This window comes from Rana temporaria, chromosome 2, assembly GCF_905171775.1.
Source record: "Rana temporaria chromosome 2, aRanTem1.1, whole genome shotgun sequence".
In the NCBI taxonomy this organism is placed as follows: domain Eukaryota; kingdom Metazoa; phylum Chordata; class Amphibia; order Anura; family Ranidae; genus Rana; species Rana temporaria.
Window position 1 is genome coordinate 8,646,693 of NC_053490.1, and position 11,842 is coordinate 8,658,534.

The 11,842-nt window shown below is 47.9% G+C and overlaps 1 protein-coding gene across 1 annotated transcript; it reads right to left on the reverse strand.

The window, feature by feature from the left end:
- Positions 1-547: 547 nt before the first annotated feature.
- On the reverse strand, positions 548-2,874 carry LOC120928802 (heat shock 70 kDa protein-like). The gene has a single exon (XM_040339810.1). The coding sequence runs from the start codon at positions 2,626-2,628 to the stop codon at positions 694-696; it is 1,935 nt and encodes a 644-aa protein (XP_040195744.1). The 5' UTR covers positions 2,629-2,874; the 3' UTR covers positions 548-693.
- Between the last annotated feature and the right edge of the window lie 8,968 nt (positions 2,875-11,842).

Genomic DNA, 11,842 nt, shown 5'->3' on the forward strand with positions numbered 1-11,842 from the left:
ATGCTTACCTGGAGGTCTGCTTCCCAGGCCTCCATATAAGACGTTTTGGTTGTTGGATGAGTGAGGGCCGAGTAGATCGTCGAGATACCTCCTCTACGCTCTACGGCCTGATTGCACCAGATCTCATATGGGGTAAAGTCAGGGGGTAAGGGCTTAGACTTCCAGACGGTATGGAGGAATTTTGTAATCTGTTGGAAGTGGGCCCTCTCCGATTCAGGGAGTTTCAGGGTATGAGTGCAGTAAGCTAGGGAGAACGGTCCACTAGAAGTGAAGTACTGTCCTATCCGGTACAGCCCCTTGTCCATCCACCACTTAAACTCCGAAGATTGTAATCCGGGAGGGAAATCAGGGTTGTTAAAAATATGGGCTAAAGGACGGGTATATGAAGTTAGACAGGTGTTGTGTCTGAGTCGATCCCATAGGGCAAACGATTGTGACAGCACTGGGGATAAAATAGATGGACGAGATTTGATAGGGGACCAAAGAAGGTAGTCTAAAGGAGCAGTGGGAACAGCCTTCTTATGTCTTTTTAAGTACTACATTCAGTCCTTTTTCTTCAGTGCTGCTCAGTTCAATTAATAACATGTAAGTCCTTATATTTCCAATGTTATACTGTCCATAATCTAACTCTGCAATGATGACCATTCCCAAAATTCACATACAAGTCCTTCTGGAGTAAGCACCATGCAGTCCTTAATCCACCTCCTCAATGGTAGGTCCGGGGTTGCAGCCCTGTCTGGCCTGAGTACTGCAGCTGGCTCCTGGCATCCCACCACCTGCTGCCCCTTGGTACAATCTGGAGATGATAGGGTTACATGCCCTCTCCAGCTCCTTCTGCTGGTGGATGTACTCCTCTTTCTCAGCCAGCTGGTTCTTGTCCAGCCATGACAGGACCTCATTACACTTCTCCACAATGGCCTTCTTATCTGATGCACTCATTTTCTCCTTGATATTCTCATCCTCCACTGTGCTCTTCAGATTGAAGACATAGGACTCCAGAGAGTTCTTAGCAGCAACCCTCTCCCTCTGGACATCATCGTCTCCCTTGTACCTTTCTGCCTCCTGCACCATCTTCTCTATTTCCTCTTTGCTCAGTCTGCCCTTGTCATTGGTGATGGTGATTTTGTTCTGCTTTCCTGAGCTTTTGTCCACAGCAGACACATTGAGGATTCCGTTGGCATCAATGTCAAAGGTGACTTCAATTTGTGGCACTCCACGTGGAGCTGGAGGAATGCCAGTCAGTTCAAACTTGCCCAGGAGGTTGTTGTCCTTTGTCATTGCTCTCTCACCCTCGAGGACCTGGATGAGGACACCTGTCTGGTTGTCAGAGTAGGTGCTGAAGATCTGTGTCTGCTTGGTGGGGATGGTGGTGTTGCGTTTGATGAGTACAGTCATCACCCCTCCGGCTGTTTCTAGACCAAGAGAGAGCGGGGTCACATCCAGCAGGAGCAGATCCTGGACCCTCTCAGACTTGTCACCCGTCAGGATGGCAGCTTGTACAGCAGCTCCATAGGCGACAGCTTCATCAGGGTTGATGCTCTTGTTTAGCTCCTTCCCATTGAAGAAGTCTTGAAGGAGTTTCTGCACCTTGGGAATACGTGTAGAGCCTCCGACTAGAACAATGTCATGAATCTGAGACTTGTCCAGCTTGGAATCTCTCAGGGCCTTCTCAACGGGGTCAAGGGTTCCCCTGAAGAGGTCTGAACAGAGTTCCTCAAAGCGAGCCCTGGTGATGGAAGTGTAGAAGTCAATGCCCTCATACAGAGAGTCAATCTCAATGCTGGCCTGGGTGCTGGAGGACAGGGTGCGCTTGGCTCTCTCACAAGCTGTTCTGAGCCTCCTCAGAGCTCTCTTATTCTGGCTGATGTCCTTCTTGTGCTTGCGCTTGAATTCTTCCACAAAGTGGTTCACCATTCGGTTGTCAAAGTCTTCTCCACCCAGATGGGTGTCGCCTGCTGTAGCCTTCACCTCAAAGACCCCGTCATCAATAGTGAGGATGGAGACGTCAAATGTGCCACCTCCCAGGTCAAAGATCAGGACGTTGTGTTCACCTCGGGTTCCTTTATCCAAGCCATAAGCGATGGCAGCAGCTGTGGGCTCATTAATGATTCTCAGAACATTTAAACCAGCGATGACCCCGGCATCTTTAGTGGCTTGGCGCTGGGAGTCGTTGAAATAGGCTGGCACAGTGATCACAGCGTTTCTCACAGGGTGACCCAGGTACGCCTCAGCTGTTTCTTTCATCTTCAACAAGACCATGGAGGAAATTTCCTCAGGTGCGAAGGTCTTCTCTTCTCCTTTATATTCCACCATCATCTTGGGCTTCCCACAGTCACTCACCACCTGGAATGGCCAGTGCTTCATATCAGACTGCACCACGGGGTCATCAAACTTCCTGCCAATCAGTCTCTTGGCATCAAAGACCGTGTTCTGCGGGTTCATGGCCACCTGGTTCTTGGCTGCATCTCCGATCAGTCTCTCTGTGTCGGTGAAGGCCACGTAGCTCGGGGTGGTGCGGTTACCCTGGTCATTGGCGATGATCTCCACCTTGCCATGCTGGAAGACACCAACGCAGGAATAGGTTGTGCCCAGATCAATGCCAATTGCAATGTCTTTAGGAGACATCATGCTGGTGGATGTGTAGATCTCTATAGAATGTCTTCTCTGGGGTCAGTAGATGAAGCCGGTTCTCCTTTGCTGTGTAGAAGATACGTCTTCTCTGTGCTGTATCAGGAACGCGGTGTGTTCTCCTCTATGAGCTGAGCTCTGTCTTCTCTCTGGGAGTTTTACTATCTGCCTCTCTCTGTGCGGCTCAGCTCTATTTATACTCGCTGGCTCAGCTGGGAGAAACTTCCTGACCAATCACGCACAGTCCTTAGGAAGCAGCTTGAACCTTCCAGAGACTTCCTGAAAGCATCAGCCAATCAGCACTGACCTGAGAGGACGTCATGGACTTTAGATGATTCCGGAAGGTACAGGAAGGTTTGGGGCAGATCTCTGCTGTCTGGGCAGAGTTAACCCTTTCATGGCTTGCAGCTCCCCGGTGGTTGGGATTAACCCTTTCCATTTATAACCGCTGCCTGGTGGCCGAATACAATTAACCATTTCTTGGCTAATCGCTCCCTGGTGGCCAGATAACATTAACACTTACATGTCCAGGAGCTCCATGAAGCATAATGCAGTTAACCTTTTCATGCCTGGTGGTTATCTAGTGGCTAGACAGGATTAATACACTCACGACTAACAGCTCTCCATTGGCTGCATATGATTAACCCTTTATGACCTGCATCTCCTTAGTGGCTGAACACGGGTCCACCAATTTATGACAAATGTCTCCCCAGCGGCTGGATAGGATTAACCCTTCCATGACTGTCTACTCCCTGGAGAGGCTGAATACCATTAACCCCTTCATGACTGATATCCTCCAGGTGGCTTGGATTTTATTAACCCTTTCACGACTAACAGCTCCGTAATGGCTGTGCGTGATTAACCCTTTAATTTCCTATGGGTCTGTGTTGGCTGGATAGGACTTACCTATTTATATGGAGATGTTTCCTTAGCAGTGTTGCCAACCGTACGTAAATTAACGGACAGTCCGTAAATTTAACCCTTTTTCGGGCTGTCCGTTAAAGTCCGTTCTGGGCATCGGGTGCCCGTAAAAAAAAATGGCCGCGAGCTGACCATGCAACTGCGCATGCGCCGTTCCGAAGCCGGCCGAGCTCGGGAAAGCTCGTATGCGTTCGGCCGGGCGGCGCATGCGCAGTAACGTAGTGGTGCCACTCGGCGCCATTTTTTAATAGTCGGGAGTGTACTCGCAGCCGCAGGCCGCTCCTCAGCTGTCTCCTGACTAGGTGAGCGAAGTCCTCATATGGCCCGAACCACTCATGTCCTCCAATGGCCCGAACCACTCATGTCCTCCAATGGCCCGAACCACTCATGTCCTCCAGCCTCAGGCAGCGCCCTCTCCCGCTCATAGCGGGTATCACAGTACCCCGACTCCTTGTACATGTCGGACACGTGCAGCTGCAAGAGGTGCAGATCAAGCCCTCTCCCCTCTATGTGTGTGTTTGGGGGGAAATGTTAGTACTGGATTTGGGCAGCATGAAAAAAGGTGTAACAGACACACTCAGCTTATACAACTGCAGCCAGCGACCCTGCTGGCAAACAATAGTCCGGTCTGAATAATGTGCCTGGGTATCAGACAGTCTAAAACCTGGATGCATGATTCCAAACCCGAACTGTCCGGGTGAATCCCGGACAGGTGGCAACCCTAGCCCCCACACATGTGTTCCTATCAGAGCCCCCACATGTGTACCCATTAGGTCTCCCCACACATGTGTCCCTATCAGAGGACCCCCCACATGTGTCCCCATCAGGTCTCCCCACACATGTCCCTATCAGAGGACCCCCCACATGTGTACCCATCAGGGCCCCCCCACATGTGTCCCAATCAGAGCACCCCCCCACATGTGTACCCATCAGGTCTCCCCACACATGTCCCTATCAGAGCACCCCCCACATGTGTACCCATCAGGTCTCCCCACACATGTCCCTATCAGAGCACCCCCCCACATGTGTACCCATCAGGTATCCCCACACATGTCCCTATCAGAGCACCCCCCACATGTGTACCCATTAGGGTGACCCGCATTTTGCAGGTCTGTCCCGGGCATCTTCATTCCAGGACAATACAGTGTCCCTGAATGAAACTGACACAGCCACCCCCGCGCCAATCCCCCCAAAAAGGGCCGCCACATCACCGCTTTACTCACTGACAGTACTTGTCCTGGCCGGAAATGCCTGGAGGAGCACAGTCCCCGCCTCCTGCTCGTGATTAGAGAAATCATAAATCCCGCCTCTTGTGTCTAATCACTGTGCTGTGATTTTTGGGAGGGGGGGGGGGTGTCCCTGAATGGTAGTTTGAAAATGTGGTTACCCTAGTACCCATCAGGGCTCCCCCACACAGGTGTCCCCATCAGGGCCCCCCCCACACATGTGTCCCCATCAGGGCCCCACTACACCTGTCCCCATCAGGGCGCTCACATGTTTCCCATGGGACTTACTTTGGAGACCTCTGGTCCAGGTCATCATAACACTAAAATAATATTTCTGATAAAAAACTTGATGACATTTAAAAAAAAGAAAATAATAAAAATGAAAAAGCAAAAATGACTAAATTAGTAAAAGATGTTTTTGCGGGAAAGATAATAAATGTGTCCAAATTCAGTGACAAAATCTACGCAGAATAAAAGTCTGGAGTTCTCCTTTACCCCCATTGGAGGAGAGGGGTGCCGGTTTGGTGTGAATGGAGTGCGGGTTTAGTGTTCAGTTTTATCTGCTGTGGATGATCTCTGAGTAGATTCGGCTCGTCTCCCTCCATCCTCCATAGCACAATGGTTAAAGCTGCAAGCTACGACGTGTGAAGTTGCGAGTTCGACTCTCAGCGATGCCGCCGATGGTACAAAACTTTACCGGGAATTTCTATTAAATTGCCTCAAGGCTAAAAAGTAAACTATTAACATGGATGTGTTCAGGCTGGGTATCTTATGGTGGAAGAGCTGTGATTACATTACGCTGAGAAATGAAACTCCGCCCCTCTTGGATCCTCGTCGTAGCGTGCTCAACATTGCTGATCAGTCCGTGTGTGAGCCGCAATGACTGCACAATGACACCAGAGGGCAGCAGAGAGCTCCGACGGATATATCACAGCATTAGACCTGACAACACCTGTCGGTCCAGCCAGGACTATCACCCACCACAGCTTCCTGACGTCAAGCATCTGAACGAGTCCGAGTTGGCTGTTGCTGCATTTGAAATCACCAACCAAGTCTACAGATTTCTTCACCGATACCAGAAGTATCTTCACCTGTACCACCAACAGACCCCCAATAAAGGGGAGACGTGGAGCAAGATGATGGGACTTCTGCATGACCGATATCAGTCTCTCAAACGTTGTGTACAAGGAGATGGCAACCACCTTCTGAAACGGCAAATTGCAGATTACTTCTACCGGCTGGAGAACCTGGTGAGGAGAAGGAAGTACAGATGTGTCGTTCAAGATGAAATCTCCACTTGTCTTTTAAAGTTGGGTGACCTCAACTCTCGCATGAGAGCCAAACAAAAACCAAACCGCAGCGTTTCTGTGGTCAGTGCTCGCGGCTAAACAACTCCGTATGAGGGGAGCACCATAAGAACATCTCCTGCCCTGCTGCAAAACCCTCCAACTACTTTTACTTACTGGACCAGCAAAACCAATTTGCCACAGAAAGGAAGAGGAAGAGATCCATCCAAATCTCCATTAAAGGCATGAGAATTCATCATCCCAACACCGGGGGATCGAAAGCAAGATTGAAGGATCCCAGACAACACGCTCCCTGATAAAGATCAACTTCACATTTAATTGGCATTGTGAAACGTAATAAAAACATTAAAAGAAAGAACACATTGTACTGTTTTTATTTTTTACACCAGTGCTGCAGAAAATGAATGAATTCAAATGTAAAAAAGTTTTCATATGAGTGAGTGAGAAACTTATATAGCGCAACAAATGCGAACTGAATCGCCTCTGTGCTATGATTGCTATGTATACAATATGGTGGCCAGAACAGAGAGCTGTATCTTGGATCCTCGTCGTAGCGTGCTCAACATTGCTGATCAGTCCATGTGTGAGTCGCAATGACACCAGAGGGCAGCAGAGAGCTCTGCCTGATATACAATAGCATGAGACCTGACAGCGTATGTCTGCCCAGCCAGGACTATCACCTACCACAGTTTCCTGACTTCGAGCGACTCAAAGACTCCGGGTTGGCCATTGCTGCATTGGAAATCGTCAAACAAGTCCACACTTTTCTTCAACTCCACCACTAACAGCTCCGCTATAAAGAGGAGAAGTGGAGGAAGATGATGGGACTTCTGTATGACCGATGTCAGTCTCTCTCATGTTGTGTACAAGAAGATGACGAGCGCCCCGTGATCCAGCAAACTGCCGATTACTTCAACCAGCTGGAGAACCTGACGGAGAAAGGGGAGGATAGATGTTTCATTGAAAATGAAATGAAAACTTGTCTTATTATCTTGAATAATCTCAACTCTCGCATGAGAGCCAATAAAACCCAACCGCATTGCTTCCGTCTTCAGTGCCTGCGGCTAATCAGCTCCGTATGCCGGGAGCACCAAAAGAACATCAGCCGTCCTGCTGGAGAACCCTCCCAATACTTTTATTTACAGGGACATCAAGAATAATTTATGATACCCTTATGATACCCTGCCTAAAATGTGTGTAGGTACAAACAATCAAACATATTCGCCAGCACACCAAGGATCATCCAATTTGTCCAAAAAGGTTTTATTACAAAAGAATCGCATCACAAAGGTGCAACGTTTTGGAGTCGCGTAGGACCCCTTCGTCAGGCATGTGATAAAGTGTACCAGCGCATCAGCAATATAAATATACAACAGCCACCAATCAAATCATGTGAGAAATAGAAAAAGGGTTAACACCCCCTCCCCGTGACGTCATTAAGGCGTCAGAATCCCACAAAAAACAAACAAAAAAAAACCACAATCAGGCAATAGAAATCACTTACATGGAAAACGTTGCTGCTGCCTAGTAAATGCACAATATCACCTGCACCTCCATCGTTGGTGTGCGGGCACTGTGCTTGATGCACTGGCCCGTTATGTGCAGTCGATAGTTTATTATTGCCACAACCCAGTGGTCCAATAGCCGATCAGTAGCGCTGACCGCCATTCGCGGCGTGCAGGTACAAAAAGGTTATTAGCAAAAGCCACAAAACACAGTGTGTCAACATGTGCTATCTCCCATCACGGGATATCAATATGCGCATTGTTGGGGTGCAACCCCTTCCCCAAAACTAAAGTAGGTTAGAGGAAGAGTTTGATCCCCCGAAACACGTCCATTGATACCACATGATGGTAGATAGCACATGTTGTCACAGTGGGGGTTATTTACAAAGTGTCAATTTATTTCGCAATACAAGTGCACTTTCCACTGCACTTGTAGTGCACTTGTATTGCAAAGTTGATTGTCCTTTTGTAAATAACCCCCACTGTGTGTTTAGTGGATTTTGGGACTTACTTTGGAGACCTCTGGTCCAGTTTATCATGACGCTAAAATAATATTTCTGATAAAAAAAAATTGATGACATTTTAAAAAAAGAAAATAATAAAAATGAAAAAGCAAAAATGACTAAATTAGTAAAAGATGTTTTTGCAGGAAAGATAATAAATGTGTCCAAATTCAGTGACAAAATCTACGCAGGATAAAAGTCTGGAGTTCTCCTTTACCTCCATTGGAGGAGAGGGGTGCCGGTTTGGTATGAATGAAGTGCGGGTTTAATGTTCAGTTTTATCTGCTGTGGATGAACTCTGAATAGATTCGGCTCGTCTCCTTCCTCCATAGCACAATGGTTAAAGCTGCAAGCTACGACGTGTGAAGTTGCGAGTTCGACTCTCAGCGATGCCGCCGATGGTACAAAACTTTACCGGGAATTTCTATTAAATCGCCTCAAGGCTAAAAAGTAAACTATTAACATGGATGTGTTCAGGCTGGGTATCTTATGGTGGAAGAGCTGTGATTACATTACGCTGAGAAATGAAACTCCGCCCCTCTTGGATCCTCGTCGTAGCGTGCTCAACATTGCTGATCAGTCCGTGTGTGAGCTGCAATGACTGCACAATGACACCAGAGGGCAGCAGAGAGCTCCGACGAATATATCACAGCATTAGACCTGACAACACCTGTCGGTCCATCCAGGACTATCACCCACCACAGCTTCCTGATGTCAAGCATGTCCGAGTTGGCTGTTGCTGCATTTGAAATCACCAACCAAGTCTACAGATTTCTTCACCGATACCAGAAGTATCTTCACCTGTACCGCCAACAGACCCCCAATAAAGGGGAGACGTGGAGCAAGATGATGGGACTTCTGCATGACCGATATCAGTGTCTCAAACGTTGCGTACAAGGAGATGGCAACCACCTTCTGAAACGGCAAATTGCAGATTACTTCTACCGGCTGGAGAACCTGGTGAGGAGAAGGAAGTACAGATGTGTCGTTCAAGATGAAATCTCCACTTGTCTTTTAAAGTTGGGTGATCTCAACTCTCGCATGAGAGCCAAACAAAAACCAAACCGCAGCGTTTCTGTGGTCAGTGCTCGCGGCTAAACAACTCCGTATGAGGGGAGCACCATAAGAACATCTCCTGTCCTGCTGCAAAACCCTCCAACTACTTTTACTTACTGGACCAGCAAAACCAATTTGCCACAGAAAGGAAGAGGAAGAGATCCATCCAAATCTCCATTCAAGACATGAGAATCCATCATCCCAACACCGGGGGATCGAAAGCAAGATTGAAGGACCCCAGACAACACGCTCCCTGATAAAGATCAACTTCACATTTAATTGGCATTGTGAAATGTAATAAAAACATAAAAAAATAACAAATTGTAATGTTTTTATTTTTTACACCAGTGCTGCAGAAAATAAATAAATTCAAATGTAAAAAAAAGTTTTCATATGATTGCTATGTATACAATATGGTGGCCAGAACAGAGAGCTGTATACACTACAGAGACCTGACCACTGTACTGTATACACTTGTAGCGCTACCCCCGAAGGAGCCGCTGATTTGTTGTTGGGATCGGCTTATTAAGTTACCTTAATGTTGTCTAGGGGTGTAGTTGGAGAACAGAGTAGTGAGCGAAATGGGCCCTGGTATAGATTCCCTCTACTTCAGGGATATGACCTCCAGCTGTTGCAAAACTACAAGTCCCATCATGCCTCTGCCTCTGGGTGTCATGCTTGTGGCTGTCAGAGTCTTGCTTTGCCTCATGGTACTTGTAGTTTTGCAACAGCTGAAGGTCCACTAATTGCATATCCCTGCTCTACTTGAATGGGCACTAATGGGGAAGGCCCCACTAAATTCTCAGGGAACTTTTGGAGCGTGGTTTTCTCTTTTTCCCTTTTAACCTAAACTCTCACCTCTCTCTTGTGAGTGCTTCTTTTGGGCCCTACCCAATCACGTGGGCGGGAATTGGGGGATACCCTAGGAGGGGTTTTCTCCTTTGGTCTTTCCGCCTCTCGTCTTACATCGGAGCCAGCTGCGGTAGGTGGGCCCCCGGTTGACTCCTTCACCGGGGTCCTCTGAAGTTTTCCACCGGCTGGAATGCTAGTTGGTGAGCATTGACCGGACTGGGGCAAACTTCTTTGACGTGTCCTATCCCTCCACAGTTGAAGCAGGCATTAGACCTTCTTGGTTTGTTTTGCGGATTGTAAGGCCCATAGGTGAGCTTCTCAGCCTTATCTCCTCTAGGTTGGTATGGGGAAAACCCAGATTGACCGGATAAGACAGTTATTATTTCCGTCAACTGAGACACTTGGGTCTTTAAAAGTTCAACTTGAGGGTTATTGTCCTCAGTGGCCACAACACGCACTCGTGCAGGAGTTTCTGTGGCTTGGTATTTGTTCTTTTGATCTAGGAGGTCCTCTTCCTGTTGAATGATCCTGATCAGATCAGGATATTTCAACACTCCACTTTCTTTCTGAGCTCACAACTGAAAGACAATAGGATCCATGGATTGGGCTGCCCCCACCACTTGTTGGAAGCGTGTTTTATCCACATCTTTTGTCTCTATTCCTTTCTTTAACAGCATCCCAGCAGGATCTTGTCCAGGCGGCTGACAAATTCAGAGAGTTTTTCTCCCTACTTTTGGAAGCAGTGCTCCAGTTGGCAATGGAGCTCACTGATGTCTGATGTCAATCCTCCCGAACACATTCTGTAGGAGGTCCAGATAATCTTGGGCAGTGCAATCACCTTTACTAAGTTTGAGGTTGCGTATGGCCTCTAATGCTGGCCCTCTGAGGCTTTCCATGATCCTCTGCTTCTTATTCTTCTCTGGGATTCCCCACTCTTCCAGAGCTTGGGTGGCCTGGTCCATCCATTCTTCAAAGTCATCTTCTGAAGATGGCACAGGGTGTCTCCCTGAGAAGGCTCTGAGTTTTCTGTATCCTGTGATTAAGCAGTCTGTAGAATCCTTTTTGCACTGGGCTACGATCTCTTCCAAGACGGCACATAGCTCGGGGTTGAGGTCTTTAAATGGTGTTTTAGCGGGTCCCTTTGTAGTTTTCCCTGAGGCCCCACTGGGGGCCAGGGCGCTAGAAGAGGTGGAAGGGGCTGCGGTAGAAGAGGAGGGATCAACCGATTCTTGTTCAGGCTGTATCAGGAAAAGCTCTTTGCCATTAACGGTCTTCACACTAGGTACTTTCAGGAAGTCTGGGACCTCACCTCACCATTCAGATAGGGCATAGGTGTGTAAGTTAGTCTTGTCCACCTCCAGTTGCATCACCCAGAACTTCAGGCCTTGGGACAAAGTTTCCAGGACTGAACACGCTTCCTTTTCATCCCATGCTTCTCCCCGCACTTCTACCATTAGGCCTTTCTGCGGCAGCTGTGTCCATGGCTGGTCTTGGTAAGGGTGAGGTTCAGTAGGAGGAGAAATTTAATGGGTTGAGAGTAGAATCCCGGACAAGCCCCCCACGTGTAGCGCTACCACCGAAGGAGCCACTGGTTGATTTGGGATCTAATCTCTTTTGACTCAGCTCACCCCTATTAACTAGCTCGAACCCTCCCTTGACACATCAGAAACCTGGTGGTTGAGATATTGTGACCTCTGTTGGGCTGGGGTCACAATAGCAGTAATTAGATAACAATAGAATTACCTGCTGTCAGGGACGGTTCCTCCAGGCAAGAAAATACACTCTACACAGTGAATATATTTAAATGAAAAGGATAAGTTTACTTTATGAAAACTTGAGAGAAC